The sequence below is a fragment of the Tamandua tetradactyla genome, chromosome 4, assembly GCF_023851605.1.
Source record: "Tamandua tetradactyla isolate mTamTet1 chromosome 4, mTamTet1.pri, whole genome shotgun sequence".
NCBI classification, from domain to species: domain Eukaryota; kingdom Metazoa; phylum Chordata; class Mammalia; order Pilosa; family Myrmecophagidae; genus Tamandua; species Tamandua tetradactyla.
This window is the reverse complement of record NC_135330.1, coordinates 7,066,027-7,090,471: the sequence shown is the minus strand read 5'-3', so window position 1 is coordinate 7,090,471 and position 24,445 is coordinate 7,066,027. Positions and strand designations below refer to the sequence as shown.

Below are 24,445 nucleotides of genomic sequence, written 5' to 3'. Positions count from 1 at the left end.
TTTCTCCTGTAGCCAGGATTTTTGTATCTGGAATCTTTAGTGATCTGCCTTTATGAGGCCTCTACCTTTTGCCCATGTAATATGAAGCCTGGCAAGAACTTGAGCTGGCCCTGTTCCTGTGTGAGCTCTGGAAATTGTTTGGCCTATTGCTTTCTGGTGGTTCTTTCTCCAGGTGCCTAGAATCCTATCCCACATATGCACTGCCATAGAACACCTCTAACTCTATTCCTTATCTTCTGGAAACTTCTGGGCTCTGCAAACCTGAAAACTGCCTTAAGGTAATAAGCTAGGGCAGTTTTAGGGCTCACATAGGTTTATTTCCCTTCTTTTGAGGATTCACAGTTGTGCACTGTTGTTTAATGTCTGAAAATATTTTTTAAAAATATTTTTTGTTCCAATTTCTAGTTATTTTATTTTTATTGCAAAAGGGCACCTCTTTCAGAGGTGGAAGCATAAATCTGTATTTATCATTAAGCTAACTACAAAAACATTTAAAACCATCCTTTCCTCCTAAAATTGCACTGTTTTCATTTTTCCATGTTTCCTTACGGTCATAGGACAGTAAGGATATACAAGGGCAGTGATAAAATACTTCTGCTGGGTAAAATCTTTTTGTGGTCTAAGTTCTAAACCGTTGTACAATTACTGCTGGGTCATTCTCATTCTCTCTCTCTCTCTCTCTATCAAGCTATCTATCTGCTTCAGTTAACATATTCTTAGTATTTATTTGATAAACATATGCTATATAAACGCTAATTTGGAGAGCTTGAAAATGGTTCAAATGGGAAATTTTATTTTGTATATATGTTACCACAGTAATAATACATATATATACACATATATGAAAGGACTAATTTCTCTTAAATCACATTGTTTGTCTTCTTTCTCATTTCTAATTTTTATATTTGCTGAATATGTTTTACACTTTGCATTTTCCTTTAACTACTACTTTGACTCTGTTTCTTTTTAATGTATTCTTTTAAAATACAGTTTTATTGATATACATACATATACTATACAGTCTATCCAAACTACACAATCAGTGGCTCACATGTGGTATTATCATATAGTTGTGTATTCATCATCATAATCATATGGCAACCCCACCTGTAGCCTCCTATGACATCACCACACTGCCCTCCTGAGGGGCTGTACCACTCTGCTTCCCTGCCAACTATGAATAGATATCTCTCTCTCTCTCGCCATATTTCTCCAGCACTTGTATCTCCCTGTTCATTTTATTTTGTTTTGTTTTTTTGCATAGGCAGGCACTGGGAATTAAACCCAGGTCTCTGGCATGGCGGGCGAGAACTCTGCCTGTTGAGCCACCATGGCCTACTGTGCTGGTTTGAAAGTATGCATGTCCCCTAGAAAAGCCATGTTTTAATCTAAATCCCATTTCGTAAAGGCAGAATAATCCCTATTCAATACTGTATGTTTGAAACTGTAATCAGATCATCTCCCTGGAGATGTGATTTAATCAAGAGTGGTTTTTAACTGGATCGGGTGACGACATGATCTCCACCCACTTGGGTGGATCTTGATAAGTTTCTGGAGTCCTATTAAAAAGGAAACATTTGGAGAATGAAAGAGATTCAGAGAGCAGAGCAGAACAACATAACCATAAGAAGCAGAGTCCACCAGCCAGCGACCTTTGGAGATGAAGAAGGAAAATGTCTCCCGGGGAGTTTCATGCAACAGGAAGCCAGGAGAAGAAACTAGCAGATGATGCTGCGTTCGCCATGTGCCCTTCCAGATGAGAGAGGAACCCTGACCGTGTTCACCATGTGCCTTTCCAGATGAGAGAGAAACTCTGACTGTGTTTGCCATGTGCCTTCTCACTTGAGAAAGAAACCCTGAACTTCATCAGCCTTCTTGAACTAAGGTATCTTTCCCTGGATACCTTAGATTGGACATTTCTATACACTTGTTTTAATTGGGACATTTTCTTGGTCTTGGAACTGTAAACTAGCATCTGATTAAATTCCCCTTTTTAAAAGCCATTCTGTTTCTGGTATGTTGCATTCCGGCAGCTAGCAAACTAGAACACCTACCCTCTGTTCATTTTTAAACACTTTTATTCACACATCATACAATCCATCCTAAGTAAAAAAATCAGTGGTTCCTGGTATAATCACATAGCCAAGCCTTCACCTCTATGATCTATATGAGAACATTTGCTGGGAGGTTTTGGATGACTGATTTGATATCTTCCCTAGTGACTGGTTTTTGAGGTCTTTTATTTTTTTATGAGTCAGTGTAGGTTGTTCTTGTGCTTCTAGGAAATTGTTTGGGTTTGCCTAAAGATGATGAAATGCAATGTACCAGAAATGGGTCAGACTTCACAATGGTGATTTATTAACTTACAAGTTTACAGTTCTGAAGCTGTGAAAAATATCCAAATGAAGCCAACAACAGAACAATACCTGGACTCTGAAGATCATCACTGGCAAGCTTGGGCTCCTCTGTAAGGTAGCAAAGTACATGGGGACATCTGCTAGTCCTTCTCTCCCAGATTCCATTGCTTCCAGCTTCTGGCTTCAGTGGCTTTCTCTCTGAGTCTGCATATTTCACTCTTTTAGCCTCTATCTCTCTTAGCTTTTGCAAGTTTTTTCCCGTGTGCTTCTCTTGGGCTTTTTCCTGTGTTTTATCCTCTTATAAATGACTCCAGTAAGAGGATTAAATAACCTAATCAAAAGGTCCCACCTACAATAGGTCTACACCACAGGAATAGATTAGCTGATGTTTTCTGAACATGATCTTTTCTGGGGTACATTCAGCTTTACACAGAAATTTCATTTCATCTAATTGTGTAATTTCTTGATATACAATTGTTCATACTATTTGTATACCAATTATATTGGCATACAGTTGTTCATATTATTACTTCTGTGGGTTCAGTGGTAAGGACCCCCCTCTCGTTGCTGATTTTATTTGCATCTTCACTCTTTTTATCTTTGTCAGTCTAGCTAAGATTTGTCAATTTTATTGAACCTCTCAAGGAACCAAATTTTGGTTTCATTGATTCTCTATTGCTTTTATTCTCATTTTCAATTATTTCTGCTCTAATCTTTATTATTTCTTTTCTTTTGCTTGCTTTGGGATCAGTTTGTGGTTCTTTCTCTAGTTTCTCCAGGTGTTCAGTTAGGTTTTTTATTTTAACTTTTTCTTCCATTTTAATGTAGGTGTTTAAAGCTATAAATTTCTCTCTCAGAACTGCCTTCACTGCACCCCATAAGTTTTGATATGTTGTTTTCTCATTTTCATTCATCTCAAGATATTTGCTGATTTCTCTTGCAGTTTCTCTTTTTACCAATTGATTATTTGAGAGCATGTTGTTTAACCTCCATGATTTATGAATTTTTCAGTTCTCCAGCTATCATTGATTTCCAGCATCATTCCATTATGATCAGAGAGTTTAATTTATTGTTTAATTAATTTAACAGTTAATATTTACTGTTTAATTTATAAACAGTAAATATTGTTTAATTTCAATATTTTTACCCTTACTAAGATCTATTTTTGCCCCAACATGTGGTCTATCCTGGAGAGTGTTCCATGAGCAGTTGAAAAGAATGTATAGTCTGCTGTTTGAGAGTGTAATCTGTTAGGTCTAGTTTATTTATCATATTATTTAGGTACTCTGTTTCTTTATTGATCCTCTGTTAGAAGTTCTGTCTATTGAAGAGAGTGGTGTGTTGAGGTCTCCCAGCATTATTGTAGAGACATCTTATCACTGCCTTCAGTTTTAACAGTGTTTGTCTTATGTAGTTTGGGGCACTTTGATTAGGTGCATATGTATTTGTGATTGTTATTTCTTGGTGAATTACCCTTTTAATTTTTATTTATTTTTTATTTTTATTTTTCCATTTTATTAATATATAATGTCCTTTTTTTGCCTCCTATAACATTTGCAATTAAAGTGTATTTTGTCTGATATTAGTATAGCTAGGCCTGCTTGGCTACTGCTTGCATGTAATATCTTTTTCCAGCCTTCCACTTTCAACCTTTTTGTATCTTTGGGTCGGTCTAGAATGAGTCTGTTGTAAGCAGCATATAAAGGGATCATATTTTTTTTTATCCATTCTTGCCATTTAGTGTCTTTTGATTGGGGAATTTAATCCATTAACATTTAATGTCATTGCTATAATGACAGTACTTAGTTCAGCCATTTTATCCTTAGGTTTTTATTTGTTATATCTGTTTCTCTCTCTCTTTTTATCCTTTGAGCTACCCTTAATGATTATCTTCATTTCTGTACTCTCCTCCAAGCCTCTCCTGTCTCATCTTTTCAGCCAGCAGAATTCCCTTTAGTATTTCTTATAGGGCTGGTCTCTTATTAACAAGCTCTCAGCTTCTGTTTATCTGAGAATATTTTAACTCCCCCTCATTTTTTTTTTTTTTTTTTTTTTTTTAAAGGGAGGAAGGGAAGGAAAGACAGAGAGAAGGAAGGAAGGATGGAAGGAAGGAAGGGAGGAAGAAAGGGAAACATCTTTAAACATTTTCTTGTTTTTATTATATTTTGTTTGTTTGTTTGTTTTTTACATGGGCTGGGGCCGGGAATCGAACCGGGGTCCTCCGGCATGGCAGGCAAGCACTCTTGCCCGCTGAGCCACCGCGGCCCGCCCCCCCTCATTTTTTTTAATGTCTGAAATTTTTTATTTGGGTACTAGGTACACAGATATATTCAATTTGTGAAAACTGGCTGAGTTATACACTTAGAATATGTGCATTCTTTTGTGTTTAAAGTATGATAACCTCAATAACAATAAAAATTGGTGGTGGAGCCAGGATTAGAACTCTAGAAACCATTTCTATAAAGAAAGAGAAGGAGAATTTCTGGTCATTTGGGGGTGGGAAGCCCTAAGGGACAGTGCAGTTCGCTGACACCAAGGTCAGCAGAGTGGTTCTAGACCCGAAGGTACAAGAGGAGGGTGCTGTGCCCAAAACTGCAAAGGAGAGAGGCATGTGGAGAGCCACTTTGAAAGGAGCTGTGACCTTCAGGTGAGGGACACAGCTTCCAGGAGACTCAAGGGAGGGGACTGATTTACTTCTTTCCCTTTCATCTCCTGCTGCTGACTCCTGTCAGCTAACTGGATGCCAGAGGGTGAGGGGGTCCATTGATGCAGCCCACACGTGTCAGTCTCCCAGGAAGGCAGGAAGGGGAAGAATGGATTTGAAACGGCAAAGAGAAGCTCCCTGGCACTGGGCTCTGTCTGTCTGTGGGCAGGACTGAGCTCCTGGCTCTGCCATTTCTGAGCTGTCTCTTGAACAACTGAGTTCTCATCTCTGAGCTTTAGTGTTCCCCTCGTGTAAAAGAGGTAAAGGTTCAAGATTCAGAACTACTGAATTTGTGGTGACAGAATCATAAGTTCTCATATGTTAACTGCAGAGCATGTAATAAGCACTCAATAAACCTTAGCCTTGATCATCACAGTTATTATTATTGACAAAAATAATACACAAGCCATAGCAACCAAGTCAAAGATAAAGGTACCCCCCCCTCATTTTTAAAGGACAGCTTTGCTGATAAGGAATTTTTGTCTGGCAATTTTTCTCTTTTAGTATCTTAATTATATCATGCCACTGCCTTCTCATGAGATGAGAAATCAGCAGTTAGATTTGGCTTCCCTCATATGTGGTGAATCACCTTTTTCTTGCTGCTTTCAGAATTCTCTCTCTCTCTTTGGCATTTGATAGTCTGATTAGTATGTATCTTGAAGTGGGTGTATTCAGATTTATTCAGTTTGGAGTATGTTGGGCTTTTTGGATTTGCAGATCTGTGTCTTTTATAAGGGTTGGGAAATTTTCAGCCATTATTTCCTTGAGTATTCTTCCTGGCCCTTTTCCCTTCTCTTCTCCTTCTGGGACACCTATGATATGTATCTTTGTGTGCTTCATGTTTTCAATCATTTTCTTGAGACCCTGCTCAAATTTTTCCATTCTTTTCTTCATCTGTTCTTTTGTCTTTTTAAATTTAGATGCTCTGTCTTCTAGCTTGCTTATCATTTCTTCTTCAAATCTGCTGTTTTGAAAAAATTCTCTAGTGAATTTTTTATTTCATGTATGGTGTCTTTCATTTCCATAAGATTTGTTATTTTTCTTTGTGTGCTTTCAAATTCTTCTTTATGCTCACCCACTGCCTTCTTAATATCCTTTATCTCTTTAGTCATTTGAATTGATTTAAATCATTTGTTTGAACATCTTTGATTAGTTGTTCCAAATTCTGTATCTCTTCCAACTTTTTAATTTGTTTATTTGACTGTGTCGTATCTTTGTACATTTTTGTATGTGGTTTTTTTTTAGGGTTTATCTTTTTTATTGTAAAAAATAACATATATACAAAAAAGCAATAAATTTCAAAGCACACCACAACAGTTTATTACAGAACAGATTTCAGAGTTTGTTATGGGTTTCAGTTCCACAATTTTAGGTTTTTCCTTCCAGCTTCTCCAAGATGGTAGAGATTAAAGGAAATATCAATTAATACAAAGGTTTCACGCACTAGCTAGGATAACTCTCCAAAACCTACAACCTCCAGATGGGTCCCTGGACCAGATAAGTCCTGACATGCAGAGGGACCAGCCATTCCAGAAAATCAACTAGTTCCATTGCCCTACTGCATATTATTGACAGCCTCTTCCAACATGAAAAAGTCATAATGTGTATAGCCCAAATACCCCTAAAGAATGGAGAAAGATCAAAGGTGATGGTGAAGTTATATAGGGAAATTTGGGTTTAACAAATGAGTATCAATGCTGATCATTATACCGATATTTCTTTTAGCCCCCAGAACCTTAGAGCACCTAGAAATAAAAACCTAAAATTATGGAATTGTAACCCATACCAAACTCTGAAATCTGTTCTACAACTAATTGTTGTGATGTACTTTGAAATTTATTGCTTTTAGCTTTTATGTATATGTATTATTTAAAGAGAAGGGAGAGTATAACAGGGAAGATAGGGTTTAGCAAATGAGTATGACTGCTGAATCATTATATTGATATTTCTGTTGGTTTCCAGTGCCTTGGAGCAGCTAGAAGAAAAAATGAAAAATTGTGGAACTGTAATCCATACCAAACTTTAAAATCTGTTCTATAACTACTTGTAAAAATGTATTTGGAAATTTATTGCTTTTTGTATATATGTTATATTTCACAATAAAAAATGTAAAAAAAAAGAACTATCAATGGAGTACTTGACAGTCATACTCATTTGTTAAATCCTATCTTCTCTGTTATAACTTCACCTTCTCCTTTTATCTATCTCACATTCTTTAGGGGTATTGGACTATACCCATTCTAACTTTTTCTTGTTGGAAAGGACTGTTGATAATATGGGATAAAAGGATGGAACTAGTTGATGTTTTGGAGAGGCTGGTTCCTGCAGGACTTATCTGGCCATCTGGAGGTTGTAGATTTCTGGAAAGTAATCATAGTGCATGGAACATTTGTAGAATCTCAGATCTTTGTCTGAGAACACCCTAACTGTTTAAGGTTAGCAGAAATGGTTTTGATTGGGGTTTGGCAAACCATGATTAATAGCAATATCTAGCTGAAACTTGTGGAAGAATAGCCTCCAGAGTAGTTTCTCAACTCTGTTTGAACTCTCTCAGCCACTGCTACAGTTTTTGTTACAATTCTTTCCCCCCTTTTGCTCAGAAAGACATTGTCAATCCCATGGTGCCAGGGCCAGACTCATCCTGGGAGACATATCCCATGTTGCCAGGGAGACTTTCACCCTGGATGTCATGACCCACAAAGGTGGAGGGTAATGATTTTACTTGTAGAGTTAGGCTTAGAGAGAGAGACCACATCTGAGCAACAAAAGAGGTCCTCTGGAAATAACTGTTAGGCATAACTATAGGTAGGCTTAGCTTTTCCACTACATATATAAGCTTCACAAGAGCAAACCTCAAGATCAAGGGCTTGGTCTATTGACTTGGGAGTCCCTAATGTTTAAGACAGTATCAGGTGTTTCCTCAGTGATAAAGTTGAACAGTTCCATATTTTTTCTCCTAGCCTTCAAGGGACTTTGCCAGTACTTTTCTTTTTTTAATTAAAAAAATTTTTTTAAAACATAACAATATAACACACGAACATTCTTACCATATGATCATTCTGTTCTTGGTATGTTATAATAACCCATAATATCATGTGGTTTTATATTCATCACTATAATCATTTCTTAGAACATTTGCATCAATTCAGAAAAAGAAATAAAAAGAAAAAAGAAAAAAATTCATACAAACCATACCCCTTACCCCTCACTCTCTTTGACTGCTAGTATTTTCATCTACCCAATATATTTTAGCCTTTGTTTCCCCTATTGTTTTCTATACCCCTTACCACTCTCTTTCATTGATCACTAGAATTTCAATCTACTAAATTTATTTTAACATTTGTTCCCCCTATTATTTATTTATTTTTAATCCATATGTTTTACTCATCTGTCCATACCATAGATAAAAGGAGCACCAGACACAAAGTTTTCACTATCACACAGTCATATTGCGAAAGCTGTATCATTATACAATCATCTTCAAGAAACCTTTGCCAGTACTTTTTAAATATCTGTTCAACATACACTGGGTTATATCTGGCATTGCATTAAGCTATTCAAAATTACAAGCCCTCATTCCCATTCTGGGCTCCATGTGTTTGGGTTTTTTAAATGAACTATCCAGACAGATTGAGTTGGGTTATATGCTACAGAAAATTTAGGTTTTGGATGAAATAAACCTCTCTTCCTTTGGTCTCATAGAATAGGTGAAGTTCTAAAACACAGACAATATCCTCCTTACCATTGAATTCTGATTTATTTTAGTCCTGACCTGATCAACTTCATTTAAAAAAAGATATTTTTATTGACATATCACGCACATACAGTCCCTACATAGTGCACAATTAATGGCTCACAATATCAACACATAGTTGTAATGATCACCATGGTCATGCGTTGTGATTTTTGGCTGATATCTGATTGTCTGATTATTTTGATGGTTTTATTGTGAAAGCCAACTTCTCTCATCTAGGATTTTGTTGTTGACTGGATTTGTATTAAGGCTCTTCTTTGACAGTGGTTTTTCAGTATTTCCCAGCCAAAACAGGGGCGGGTACCCAGGCAGGGAGCACGGACCCAGATCCAAAGGGACCTGGGAGAGTGTCTCCCTCCCTTTTTTTTCCTCTTCTGTCATCAGGATGCACTTTACAGGCTACCCAACAGATGGCAATCTTCGGCCACCTATTCCCCTCAGTCCAACAATGACAGGCTATTATGCATCTTTGTCAGTTCTACACCTCTGGTGTGGTAAAAATAGAGGCACCCAGCTGTGTCTGACTGGGACAGGCTGAAACTGTGGGGATCCAGGTTCTAACTTTGCCGGCTAATATCTGGCTCAGTGTTGGGCCGTGTCCTCCTTTGTATTTGGGGCAGAGGAGTCCCTTGGCTGTCGCAGTCTGCAGCCACCCTCCAGGCAAGGATTTGGCCACCTGCCGCTGCTTTCCTTGAAGGTGGGTGATGTGTGCCAGTAGCCATGGATGGAATTACTCACAGTCTCTGACCAGGTTTTCTCAGGCTCTTTGTCCCTTTATGTTGTATTGAAGTCTCCTGGTCTCCGAATCCCCCAAATAGTTGACTCTGACAGTTTCTGCCTGGCTACTCACTGCTTTTGGGAGAGAAATAGGTTCTGCCCCCCACCCTAATCCTCCATTTTGGAAGTTCGTCCGAGGGGCCCTTTTGTATACAGTGCTCTTCGGTGACTTGTGTTCTGCTCTGGGTCTCTGTGGACTTGGGTGCCTGTGTCTGGTTATGGTTGGTGCTGTAACTCACTGCTGTGATGGCTTCAAATTCTATGCACTTGGTGGGAGGTGGATGGGAACCAGGCCACTACCTCCAAGAACTCCCCAAGCTGCATGGGTCCAAATAAGGAGGAGGTACGAGGACCAGCTAGTCTGGGATGGAAGTTTCCTACCTGTCATTTTTCTCTTTCTTCAATTCAGCATTTGTGGAGCCTTTCTCCAGTTTTTACCATTCTCCAGAGTTCTAAGCAAGCGAGATTTGTCCTTTTGTTTGCTGAATCTCTGAGGAAGTTTTTCAGTTCTTAACTTCTTTTATTACCAGTTCCTACTTACAAAATTATTTTTTACTGTAATTTTAAATAATTTCATCGCAATAATAAAGGCATTTTCCATTCCCATTTTGTTCTTTAGAGGCAATAACTGTTTTCTACCAATACTTTGGGATTCAACAATTTTAACATGTTTCAACTTCCTACTGTAATAGGAGAATACTTATCTAATTTTCATTAATTCCCTCTCTCACAATCCCTCATCCTCTGAGTAACTAATAAATATTTCCATGTTTAAGCCTTGGTATTGGTTATCTTTGTAACTTTAAGAATTATATTAACTTTGTTTCTTGATCTATCTTTTATGGACAATTATCTTTTGATCCTGCCCTTTGTTTTGTTTGTTTGTTTGTGTTTTGTTTTTATTACATGGGCAGTCACTGGGAAGCTAACCCGGGTCTCCAGCATGGCAGGCGAGAGCTCTGCTGTTGAGCCACCATTGCCTGCGCTGATCCTGCCCTTTGTAATATGAGAATATCTGTGCCTCTTTCTATCCCTTCAGTTCTCTACCCTTTTCCCCTCTCTCAGCTTATCATCTTTATTTTTGCTTTTCAGTGTCATAGTTAATAATATTTGCATGGTAGTCTATAAATATTATTAAATCTTTCCATGTCTAACTATAGATTAAATCTAAAAGTTGGAAATCAAGGATAAGTTTTATATTACTATGACTAAATAAAAATTGGTCAGGGTAGAACCAAGTGGTACTATAATTGCCTTTATGGTCTTGAATAATGTTTTTTTTTTATAATGAAATTTTGAAAAATTTCAAATTTTTATATTTTTCTTTTCACTATTTATCACATTCTTAATTATTTCCAAACTTCCTAAAATATGTATACTCTTATCAAGTACTCTCTTTCCTGGAGAGCTAAAAACTTGGGCTCTGTTTTAGTCTTAACTGAAATTTCTCTAGGTCATTTTTCCAACTGGGATTTCATTGCTTCTCTGGGTTGGAGCTATTTGGATTCCATACCTGCTGTCTTCGTTTACCCTTCTTCCAGATCATATCTGCAAGTAATTTCCTAAGAAAGGGAGTGTGAGGAGTGAATTTTATGGATTACCATTTGAATGATAGAGTGAAGTTTATTTTCCCTCAGAACTTTGAAGACTTTATTGACTTCCAGGGCTGCTTTTGATTCTTTTGTTTGTTTATTTTCCTCCTCAATCTGAAAGGTTTTAAACCCTTCCCTTTATCTTTGGTTATAAAATTTCATGATTATTTCTCATTACGTATGTTTATTCAGTATTGTGCTGGACATTCAGTGAGTGCTTTCAATCTTGATTCACCCATTTTATTGTTTATAACAGTGATTCATTCTTTTTTGTTTTGTGAGTGCTTTATTGAGATATAGCTCACATACTATACAGTTCACCTATTTAATGTGTACAGTTCAGTGGTTTCTCATACATAAAGTTGTGCAGAAATCACCATAATTGATTTTAGAATCTTTTCATCTGCCAAAAAGAAACCTTGTACCTTTTAGCTGTCATTCCCCACCCCCTCTCCTCCCCACCCCCACACCAAATCCTTGGCAAACACTAATATACTTTCTGTCTTTATAGATTTGCCTATTCTGGACATTTCATATAAACGGAATCATGTACTATGTGGTTTTTGTTACTGACTTCTTTCACTCTACATAAGGTTTTCAAGATTCATCTATGCTGTAGTATATATCAGTACTTCATTCTTTTTATTGCCAAATAATGTTATGTTATATGGATAAACTGCATTCTGTTCATCTGTTCATCAGTTGGTGGACATTAAAGATGTTTCCACTTTTTGGCTATTATATATAATGCTGTATAAACACTCACATACATGTTTTGTATGGATATGTATTTTCATGTCTTTTAAAAAATTTTTTATTAATTAAAAAAATTACAAGAAACACAAACATTCTTGATATATGCTCATTCCATTCTACATATATAATCAATAATTCACAATATCATCCATAGTTGCATATTCATCATCATGATCATTTCTCAGAACATTTGCATCAATTCAGAAAAAGAAATAAAAAGACAACAGAGAAATGAAATGAAAACAGAAAAAAAAATTTTTACATACCATACCCTTACCCCTCCCTTTCATTGGTCAGTAGCATTTCAAACTAAATTTAATTTAACATTAGTTCCCCCTATTATTTATTTCTATTACATATGTTCTACTCATCTGTTGACAAGGTAGATAAAAGGAGCATCAAACATAAGGTTTTCATAATCACACTATCACACTGTGAAAGCTACACCGTTATACATCATCAAGAAACATGGCTACTGGAACACAGCTCTACATTTTCAGGCAGTTCCCTCCAGCCTCTCCATTTCATCTTGATATTTTGGTATCATATTAAGTAGGGTGATATCTACTTAATGCTTAAGAATAACCTCCAGGATAACCTCTCGACTCTGTTTGGAATCTCTCAGCCATTGACACTCTGTCTCATTTCACTCTTCCCCCTGTTGGTCGAGAAGGTTTTCTCAATCCCCTGATGCTGGGTCACAGCTCATTCTAGAGTTTTTCTCAATCCCTTGATGCTGAGTCTCAGCTCTTTCTGGGATTTATGTCCCACGTTGCCAGGAAGGTCCATACCCCTGGGAGTCATGTCCCACGTAGACAGGGGGAGGGTGGTGAGTTTGCTTGCTGTATTGGCTGGAGAGAGAGGCCACATCTGAGCAACAAAAGAGGCTCTGTTGGGGGTGACTCTTAGGCCTGATTTTAAGTAGGCTTGACCTATCCCCTGTGGGGTTAAGTTTCATATGAACAAACCCCAAGACTAGGGGCTCAGCCTATAGCTTTGGTTGTCCACACTGCTTGTGAGACTATCAAGAATTCAATTTGGGATTTTCTGTTTTGTTGATAATGGCCATTCTGGTGGGTGTGAGATGATATCTCATTGTGGTTTTGATTTGCATTTCTCTAATGGCCAGGGACATTGAGCATATCTTCATGTGCCTTTTGGCCATTTGTATTTCCTCTTCTGAGAAGTGTCTGTTCAAGTCTTTTTCCCATTTTGTAATTGGATTGGCTGTCTTTTTGTTGTTGAGTTGGACAATCTCTTTATAAATTCTGGATACTAGACCTTTATCTGATATGCCATTTCCAAATATTGTCTCCCATTGTGTAGGCTGTCTTTCTACTTTCTTGATGAAGTTCTTTGATGCACAAAAGTGTTTAATTTTGAGGAGCTCCCGTTTATTTATTTATTTCTTCAGTGCTCTTGCTTTAGGTGTAAGGTCCAAAAAACCGCCTCCAATTACAAGATTTATAAGATATCTCCCTACATTTTCCTTTAACTGTTTTATGGTCTTAGACCTAATGTTCAGATCTTTGATCCATTTTGAGTTAACTTTTGTATAGTGTGTGAGATACGGGTCCTCTTTCATTCTTTTGCATATGGATATCCAGTTCTCTAGGCACCATTTATTGAAGAGACTGTTCTGTCCCAAATGAGTTGGCTTGACTGCCTTATCAAAGATCAATTGTCCACAGATGAGAGGGTCTATATCTGAACACTCTATTCGATTCCATTGGTCAATATATCTATCTTTATGCCAATACCATGCTGTTTTGACCACTGTGGCTTCATAACATGCCTTAAAGTCAGGCAGCGTGAGACCTCCAGCTTCGGTTTTTTTCCTCAGGATACTTTTAGCCCTTTGGGGACTTTGCAAATACTTTCCCATGAACTGATGAAATCACTCTGGGATTCATCGGGGCATCGCTCTGGACAAACCAACAAAATCTCATATCCTATCCAAGGTTCCATGTACTTATGTTGTTCAACCAACTATCTACATAAGTTATATTAGGAGATGCACTAGTCAAAATATAAATTTTGTACCAAATAAACATTTTTTGCTTTAGTCTCACACATAAGTTGAAATTTTAAAATATGAATTACCATCTATTTTCAACGCCCTGTAGTAATGACATTCCTTTGTTCATCCTCATGCAAAAACATTTTTAAATTTGTACATTTAGTCACTATTGTTATACACTCTAGGCATTCCTAGATTATACCATCTCAATCTTTATCGTCTATCTTTCTTTCTGATTTCATTTATGTCCCCAGCCCTCCTCCCTCTATCATTCTCACATTCAGCTTCATTCAGTGTTTTAACATAATTGTATTACAGTTAGGTAGTATTGTGCTGTCCATTTCTGAATTTTTATATTCAGTCCTGTTGCACAATCTGTATCCCTTCAGCTCCAGTTACCCAATATCTTACCCTATTTCTATCTCCTGATGGTCTTTGTTACCAACAAAATATTCGAAGTTTATTCACTAATGTCAGTTCATATCAGTGAGACCATACAGTATTTGTCCTTTTGTTTCTGGCTAATCTCACTCAGCATAATGTCCTTAAGGTCCATCCATGTTGTTACATACTTCATAAATTTAGTCTGTCTTACAGCTGCATAGTATTCCATCATATGTATATGCCACAGTTTGTTCAGTCATTGTCTCTTGATGGACATTTTGGCTGTTTCCATCTGTTGGTAATTGTAAATAATGCTGCTATAAACATTGGTGTGCAAATGTCCATTTGTGTCCTTGCTCTCATGTCCTTTGAGTACAGACAGCATATAGATGGGTCCTGTTTTTTAATCCATTTTGCCAGTCTATGTCTTTTGATTGGGGAGTTTAATCCATTAACAATAAGTGTTATTACTGCACGGGTAGTACTTTCTTCTACTATTTTGCCTTCTGGATTTTGTATGTCATATCTAATTTTCCTTCTTTTTACCTTTATTCATAGTTTTCCTTTCTACACTCTTCTCCACATCTCTCTTCTGTCTTTTTGTTTCTGTCTCTAGCACTCCCTTTAGTATTTATTGCAGAGATGATCTCTTGGTCACAAATCCTCTCAGTGATTTTTTGTCTGAAAATGTTTTAATTTCCCCTCATTTTTGAAGGACAATTTTGCTAGATATAGAATTCTTGGTTGGCAGTTTTTCTCTTTTAGTAATTTAAATGTATCATTCCACTGTCTTCTTGCCTCCATGGTTTCTGCTGAGAGATCTACACATAATCTTATTGGGCCTCCCTTGTATGTGATGGATTGCTTTTCTCTTGCTGCTTTCAAGATTCGCTCTTTCTCTTTGACCTCTGACATTCTGATCAGTAAATGTCTTGGAGTATGTCTATTTGGAGCTATTCTCTTTGGGGTATGCTGGACTTCTTGGATCTGTAATTTTAAGTCTTTCATAAGAGTTGGGAAATTTTCAGTGATAATTTCCTCCATTAGTTTTTCTCCTCCTTTTCCCCTCTCTTCTCCTTCTGGGACACCCACAACATGTATATTCATGCGCTTCATATTGTCTTTCAGTTCCCTGAGTCCCTGCTCATATTTTTCCTTATATTTTCTTTTTCTTGCCAGATTTCAGATGTTCCATTCTCCAGTTCACTAATCCTATGTTCTGTCTCTTGAAACCTACCATTGTAGGTTTCATTGTTCTTTCATCTCTTCTACCATGCCTTTCCATTTCCATAAATTCTGTGATTTGTTTTTTCAGACTTTCAGTTTCTTCTTTTTGTTCATTCCTTGCCTTCTTTATATCCTCCCTCAATTCATTGATTTGGTTTTTGATGAGGTTTTCCATGTCTGTTCGTATATTCTGAATTAAATGTTTCAGCTCCTGTATCTCATTTGAATTGTTCATTTGTTCCTTTGACTGGACCATATCTACAGTTTTCCTAGTGTGATTTGTTATTTTTTGCTGGTGGCTAGGCATTTAATTACCTTAATTAGTTTATTCTGGAGATTGCTTTCACTTCTTTTATCTAGGGTTTTCTTGCTGGATGAATTTGTTGTCTATTTGTTCTTTGAGATTCAGTTGAGCTTTATCTGGACCTTTAGCTCAGGTTTTGTTTAACAGAGAATTTTTCAGTTCTTCTTTTCCTGTTTCTTGCCCTGCTTGTATGGTGCCTTTTCCCCACCACACTTAGGAGGGTCTACTTAGGTATTATAGACCCCAGCCGGATTTTCCCAGACCAAACTGGCCTCCTGTCAGGGGGAAAGAGTCCTCTGTGTCAGTTTTCCCTGAGGGTGAGACCCAGCAGTTTGAAAAACTTTCCTGTGAAGTCTCTGGACTCTGTTTTTCTTATCCTGCCCCGTATGTGGTGCTTGTCTGCCTGAAGATCCCACCAGTGTAAGATGATGCGGTACCTTTAACTTTGGTGGACTCTCCCTGCTGGGGGCATGGTGGAGACAAAGGAGAGGTTGTAGGCTGGTTTTAATGGCTTCAAAGTACCAAGCCCTGGTGTCTGAATTCCTTGAGGGATTCCACCTGAGTTGGGCTTCACACACACACACGCACACGCGCGCGCGCGCGCGCGCACACACACACACACACACACACACACACACACACACACACACACACACACACACACACACACACACACACACACACACACACACACACACACACACACACACACACACACACACACACCCGGAGAAGGCACAGGCTTCATACAAGCCATGAAAGGAGCTTGTTTCTGCCTATGCCTGGGGCAGTTGCAGGCTGAGGAGACCTGCCGCTGTATCCAAAGGCAGTCAAGCCTTTGTAGAAACACAGCCACAAAAAACCTCTGTTTCCTTCTTTTTTTCTCCCTTTTTCCGTCAGCCCTGCCTCCTTGGTGCTAGGGCAAAAATGAGCAACCTCTGCTTTGACCAGGTTCACCTGAGCTGGGGGCCTATTTTTAGTAGTCAGAATTTGTTAATTAATTCCACAGTTGGGGTTTGGTTGGGCCCAGCCCCTGCTGCTGGTAAAGTCTCTTTCCTTTTCCCTCTGGGAAGCAGCCTGTGGGGGATGGGCACCGGCCGCAGCAGCTTGGGGAACTCACGGTTCTGGGGGGTCTCGCAGCCAGTCCAGCTGGTCCAGCCTGGGGTATGCTGTGTGTCTGGTCACTGACGTGGCCCCAAAGAGCTGTTCTGAACTGTTTCTGGTTATTTAGTAGTTGTTCTGGAGGACGAACTAAAATGTGCACATTGTTAAGCCACCATCTTGGCCTGTATTTTTACGTCTCTTGGGTATATACACTGGAGTGGATTTGCTACATCATATGGTAACTCTGTGTTGAACCTTTTGAGGAGGTTCATTTTTTACTGCAGAATAGCATTCCATTATATGAGTATCCCACAATTTATTGATTCATTCTCCATTGATATATATTTGGGTTGTTTCTGTTTCATAGTTATTATGAATAAAGCTGCTATGAGCATTCTTGTACATATCTTTTAGTAGATATATTAACTCTCATAGCTCTTGAATATATATCTAGGAGTGGAATTCCTAGATCAAAGGGTAGATATTCCAATTATCTGTTGCTACACTAACAAAGCACCCCAAAACAATGGCTAAAACATAGTAAGTCACTTATTTTCTTCATGAATCTAGGGTTGACTGGTAAATATTTTATTTTGCCTTTAAAGAGAAAATGCCAGTGTAGCTGATCCCAATTTATCTGTATTGATTTTCCCCCAAACACTACTTTTATTTTTAAGTATTAGGGGAAAGTAAAATCTTAGCCTCTTCAGTCTATCTCTTTTCTTCTGAGTAGCTTGTAAGTCTCTCTTTGCCTTTACAGTTAATGAACTTAACTTATTGGTGTACTGGGTATTTCTTTCTGAAGCTGATTTCTTTCCCTATCTTGATAAAACTTTCCTTTATTTCAGGAAATTTTTATTTAACTATTTTCTATGATTGTATCTGATGTCTATTTTAAGTTTAGCAAAATCCCTTACATTACTGCTTGGACCATAGTAGCTGTGGCTTTTAGTAAATAGGAATATTTATTTCTTTTACAGAGAAACTGGTTGAGTAATTTATTAGCATGCTAAATCTGCTAATGTTTTAAATATGAGAGTGTGCCATAAGAACAGTTATTTTAAATTTATTTTGCTTCTTTTGTTTTGCTCGGATAGAATAAAGGTATGCGGCCTATGCAGTTTCCAATCAAACACCAGCAAGAAGTGAAAATCTATTTTCCCATCAAGCTTACACCCAACTTTCTGGCATTTCCTCATCAGCCTAAGGGAATGTTATATCGTTATAAAGTACAGGTATGGTGTCCCATAATATGAGAATTCACAAAGAAATAATAAACCAGTTTTGTGATAGCTTAATTTATTGAAATTTGATTAATGTTAAATTTTATTTCCCCCAAATCCTAATAGGATAGCTCAAGAGCAAATCATGTTCTTGAATCCTATTATTTGTAACATGATTTTTTCTGTCTTTCTTCCATATATCTTTTTTTGTTTGTTTGTTTGTTTTTGCATGGGCAGGCACTGGGAATCAAACCCAGGTCTCTGGCATGGCAGGTAAGAGCTCTGCCTGCTGAGCCACCCTGACCTGCCCTCTTCCATATATCTTTTTCTTATGAGCTTTATAATGTTTTAAGTTCCTTTTTGCCCCTTATTTTCTTCTTTTTGACATTTTGTGACATTGCCATTACTTAACCTCGCTTTAGTATTCCCCTTGTCCATTTGGTTACTTTAGTAGAACTTCACAATTTGTTAGTGTATTCAGAAATAATCATTACATAGTTTTATTATTTCCTATATTTCTCCAGCCAAATTTTGCATTTTAACTTAAATTCCAATTTACTTTCTACAATAATTAAATCTAAAGTTGTATTTTTTCCACAGGTAGAAGGTGGTAGTGGCAACTTCACCTGGACCTCTTCTAATGAAACAGTGGCCCTGGTAACCACGAAAGGAGTGGTGACTGCAGGTCAGGTCAGGGGCAACAGCACTGTTTTGGCTAGAGATGTACAAAATCCCTTCCGATATGGAGAAATTAAGGTAAATCACTCTCCAAAGAACTTTTTTTCCTTATCCCTGAGGTACTACTATCTACTTTCTTTAAATTTGTTTATTGCATAATATAGCATATATACAAAGCAAAGGAATAAAAAAACAATAGCTTTCAAAGCACTCTTCAACAAGTAGTTACAGGACAGATCCCATCATTTGTCATGGACTACCATACAATCCTATCAGATTTTTCCTTCTAGCCGCTCCAAAATATAGGAAGCTAGAAGGAATGCATATTTTCTTATCATCACAATGGACGTTTTTTCCCCCTTTTTTTGTGAAAAATAACATATATACAATAAAGCAATAAATTTCAAAGCACAGCACCACAATTAGTTATAGAACACATTTCAGAGTTTGACATGGGTTGCACTTCCACAATTTTAGATTTTTACTTCTAGTTGCTTTAAAATACTGGAGACTAAAAGAGATATCAATTTAATGATTCAGCAATCATATTCATTTGTTAAATCCCATCTTCTCTGTAAAAATCCACCATCACCTTTGATATTGTCTATCCCTCTCTTTAGGGATGTTTGGGCTATGGCCATTCTTGCTTTTTAATGTTGGAAGCATCTGTCAATAATATGGGTTAGGGAGATGGAACTAGCTGATGTTCTGGAGAGGCTGGGCCCTCTAGGTTTCTGGACTTATCTGGTTTAGGGAATCATCTGAAAGTTGTAGGTTTCTGGGAAGTTACTCTAGTGCATAGAACCCTTGTGGAAACTTATATATTGCCTTAGGTGTTCTTTAGAATTGGCTGGAATGGTCCAGGTTGGGGTTTGGCAGGTTATGATAGGTAGCAATGTCTAACTGAACTTTGCGTAAGAACAACCTCCAGAGTAGCCTCTTGACTCTATTTGAACTCTCTCTTTCACTGATACTTTATTAGTTACACTTCTTTTCCCCCTTTTGGTCAAGATGAAATTGTTGATCCCATGGTACCAGGGACAGACTCATCCCTGGGAGTCATCTCCCATGCCTCCAGGGATACGTTCATCCCTGGATGACATGTCCAATGTAGTGGGGAGGGCAGTGATTTCACTTGCAGATTGGGCTTAGAGAGAGCGAGGCCACATCTGAGCAACAAAAGGGGTCCTCCAGAAGTAACTCTTAGGCATACCTATAGGTAGTCTAAGCTTCTCTGCTACCTACAGAAGCTTCACAAGAGTAAGCCTCAAGATCAAGGGCATGTCCTATTAATTTGGGTGTCCCTAAAGTTTGACACAGGAACAGGGGATTCCCAGATGGTAAAATTTATTAGTTCCATATTTTTCTCCCATCCCTCAAGGGACTTTGTCAATACTTTTTAATTATCTGCTGAATATTCTCTAGGATCTATCAAGGTATTACATTAAGCTATACAGGATTAAAGAACCTCTTTCATATTCTGGGCTCACTGTGTTTCAGTTTTTCAAATGAGCTGTTGATAGGTTGAGTTAGATTATGTGCTACAGAAAATTTCAGTTCCAGACCAAATAAACTTTTCTTCCTTTGGTCTCAAAGAGTATACGCCATTGTTCACCAATTTACTTCTCAGTCAGTGCATCCTTCAGCCACATGCATTCATCAGGCATCATGTATAGTGCCCGAAGTGCACAGTCCATCAACATTCTCAATTTTAGATAATTTTATTGTTCCCAAGAGAAAGAAAATCAATAAACACACCCTCACCAAATAGGAAATCTAAACTTCCTCTTAACTCTTGTCCTTCCTCCCATTATTTACCTCTGCTGTTGCTGTGGTAGTGCTGATGTTTTATTTTTAAATATAGTCCATAGCACTCAATAGCTATGTTCCCCCGTACCCTGGACTTAAACACTCTTTGTACACAAATCATACCTTTGAAGTAGTTCTTGCAAGAACTAATTTATATTTCTATACAACCCCTTTCAATCTTGTTCATCTTCAATATGGTAGTATTATTTATAGACCTACTAGAGAACCACCTTCACTTCTATTCCCTTACATTGGAGTTGAACCTCATTAGCTAACTGTTCACCCATCTCTAGCTTTTGTATATCTCTAAGACCCCTATATTCTCTATTATAAGCCCCTGATTTTACCTTTACCATGGTCATAAAAGTGGAATCATACAGTATCTATCCTTTTGTGTTTGGCTTATTTCACTCAGCATTATGTTCTCAAGGCTCATCCATCTTGTCAGGTGCTTCAGAATGTCATTTTGTCTTACTGCTGCATAATATTTCATTGTATGTATGTACCACATTTTGTTAATCTATTAGTTTGTTGATGGACATTTGGTTTGTTTCCATCTTTTGTCAATTGTGAATAATGCTGCTATGAACATCGGTGTACAAATGTCTGTTTGTGTCATTGCTTTCAGCTCTTCTGGGTATATACCAAGTAGTGCTATTGCTGGATCATAGGGCAACTCGATATTTAGTTTCCTTAGGAACTACCAAACAGTCTTCCAGAGTGGCTGCACCATTATACATTCCTACCAGCAGTGCATAAGTGTCCTAGTTTCTCCACATCCTCTCCAACATTTATAGTTTCCTGTTTGTTAATTAGCAGCCTTCTTATAGGTATGAGATGGTATCTCACTGTAGTCTTGATCTGCATTTCCTTTATAGCCAATGAAAATGAGCATCTCTTCATGTGCCTTTGAACCATTTGTATTTGTTCTTCAGAAAAATGCCTATCCATATCTTTAGCCCATTTTATAATTGGATTGTTTGTTCTTTTATTGTTGAGTTGTATGATTTTTTTGTATATCCAGGAAATCAAACCTTTGTCTGATATGTGATTTCCAAATATTTTCTCCCACTGAGTTTGCTGCCTCTTCAGACCAAAAGTCCTTTTGATATGTAGAAGCATTTGATTTTAAGTGGTTCCCATTTATCTATTTTTTCTTTCATTGCTTATGCTTTGGGTATAAAGTTGAGGAAGCTACCTCCTATTTCTAGGTCTTAAAGATGTTTCCCTTTATTTTCCTCTAGAAGCTTTATGGTGCTAGTTCTTATATTTAGGTGTTTTATCCACTTTGAGTTAAATTTTGTATAGGGTGTATGGTAGTTAGGTTCAGATGTCAACTTGGCCAGGTGAAGGTGCCTATTTCTGTTGCTGTGGCCATGAGCTAATGGCATGTGAAGCACATTTGTCATTGATTACATCTGCAGTCGGCTAGAGGGCATGCCTGCTGCAATGAATGGTGTTTGATTTAATTGGCTGGATGCTTAAATGAGAGAGCTCAAGGTAGCACAGCCTAAGCAACTCAGCACACCTCATCTCAGCACTCACAGCTCAGCCCAGGCCTTCGGAGATGCAGAAAGGAATCACCCCAGGGAAAGTTGGTGGAACCCAGAGTCCTGGAGAGAAGGCCAGCACAGATCACCCTGTGCCTTCCCATGTAAGACAGAACTTCCGTTGAAAGTTAGCTGCCTTTCCTCTGAAGAACTACACGTTTTTAATGAAATAAATACCCTTGTATTAAAAACCAATCCATCTCTGGTGTGTTGCATTTGCAGCTAGCAAATAGAACAGGGTGTAAGGTAGGGGTCCTCTTTCATTCTTTTGGCTATTGATATCCAGTTCTTCCATGCCCATTTATTGAAAAGACTATTTGTCCCAGTTCAGAGGATTTGGGAGCCTTGTCAAAAATCAGTTGACCATAGATTTGATGGTCTATTTCTGCACTCTTGATTCCATCCCATTGGTCAGTGCTTCTATCTTTGTACTGGTACCATGCTCTTTTGACCACTGTGGCTTTATAGTAGGTTTTAAAGTCAGGGCGTGTTAATCCAACCGCTTCATTCTTCTCTTTTTAGGATGCTTTTAGCTATTCAGGGTCTGTTTCCCTTCTAGATGAATTTAGTAACTAACTTTTCCATGTCTTCAAACTAACTTTTCCATGTCTTCAAAGTAGGTTGTTGTTGATTGGTACTGGGTTGAATCTGTACATCAATTTGGGTAGAATTGATATCTTAACTATATTAAGTCTTCCTATCCATGAGCAGGGAATGTCTTTCCACCTATTTAGACCTCCTTTGATTTCTTTTAGCAGTGTTATGTAGTGTTCTGTGTACAAGTCCTTTATGTCCCTAATTAAGTTCATTCTTAAATACTTGATTCTTTTAGTTGCTATTTTGAATGGAGTTTTTTCCTTAACTGACTCCTCAGTTAGGTCATTGCTTGTGTATAGAAACATAACTGATTTTTGCACATTAATTTTTATATCCTGTCACCTTGCTGATTGTTTATTACTTCAAGTAACTTTACTTTAGATTTCTCAGGATCTTTGAAGTATAATATCATGTCATACACAAATAAAGAAAGTTTTACTTCTTCCTTTCCAATTTGAATGTCTTTTATTTCTTTGTCCTGCCTGATTGCTCCAGCTAGACCTTCTAGCATAATGTTCAATAATAGTGGTGACAGTAGGCATCCTTGTCTCATTTCTGATCTTAGGGAGAAAGCTTTCAGTCTCTCTCCATTGAGTATGATGCTGGCTATCGGTTCTTCATATATTCCCTTTATCATATAGATGTAGTTACCTTTGAGTCCTATCTTTTGAAGTCTTCTTATAAAAAAAAGGATGTTGAATTTTGTCGAATGCTTTTTCAGCATCAATCGAAATAATCATGTGATTTTTCCCTTTCAATTTGTTAATGTACTGTATTACATTAATTGATTTTCTTGTGTTGAACCATCCGTGCATTCCTGGTATAAACCCCACTTGGTCATGGTGTATAATTCTTTTAATGTATTGTTGGATTTGATTTGCTAATATTTTGTTGAAAATTTCTGCATCTGTTTATTAGGGAGATTGGCCTGTAGTTTTCCTTCCTTATAACATCTTTACCCAGTTTTGGTATTAAAATGTTATTAGCTTCACAAAATGAGTTAGATAGAGGTCGTTTTTCCTCAGTTTTTTGGAAAAGTTTGAGCAGGACTGGTGTTAGTTTTTTTTGGAATGTTTGATAAAATTCCCGTGTGAAGCCATCTGGCCCTGGGCTTTTCTTTATAGGAAGATTTTTGATGGTCTCTACATATGATTGGTTTGTTGAGATCTTCTATTTCTTCCTGAGTCAGCATAGCTTGTTTATGTGTTTCCAGGAAATTACCCATTTCATCTGAGTTGCCTAGCTTGTTGGCATATAATTGTCCATAGTATCCTCTTATGATTTCTTTTATTTCTTCAGGGTCTGTGGTACTGCACCTGTTCTTCATTTCTGATTTTGTTTATTTGCACATCCTCTCTTTTCTTCCTTTGTCAGTCTTGCTAGTGACCCATCAATTTTATTGATTTTCTCAAAGAACCAACTTTTGGTTTTATTGATTCTTTCTATTGTTCTCCCATTCATTTAATGCTGCATTAATCTTTGTTATTTCTCTTCTTCTATTTGCTTTGGGGTCAGTTTGCTGTTCTTTCTCAAGTTCCTCCAAGTAAGCAGCTAAGTCGTCGATTTTTGTTCTTTCTTGCTTTTCAATATAGGAATTTAGGGCAATAAA

General features: G+C 37.5%; 1 protein-coding gene across 6 annotated transcripts in view; it reads left to right on the top strand.

The window, feature by feature from the left end:
• NUP210L (nucleoporin 210 like) overlaps positions 1-24,445 on the top strand; it is a 272,420-nt gene that overhangs the window by 40,498 nt on the left and 207,477 nt on the right. For 5 of the 6 annotated variants that reach the window (XM_077156246.1, XM_077156244.1, XM_077156242.1 and 2 more), the window contains 2 exons: positions 18,077-18,214; positions 18,803-18,958. The exons of the other annotated variant lie outside the window; for it this stretch is intronic. In XM_077156246.1, the coding sequence (XP_077012361.1) occupies positions 18,077-18,214; positions 18,803-18,958 (294 nt within the window). The remainder of the gene's footprint in view (positions 1-18,076; positions 18,215-18,802; positions 18,959-24,445) is intronic. 6 annotated transcript variants of the gene reach the window in all.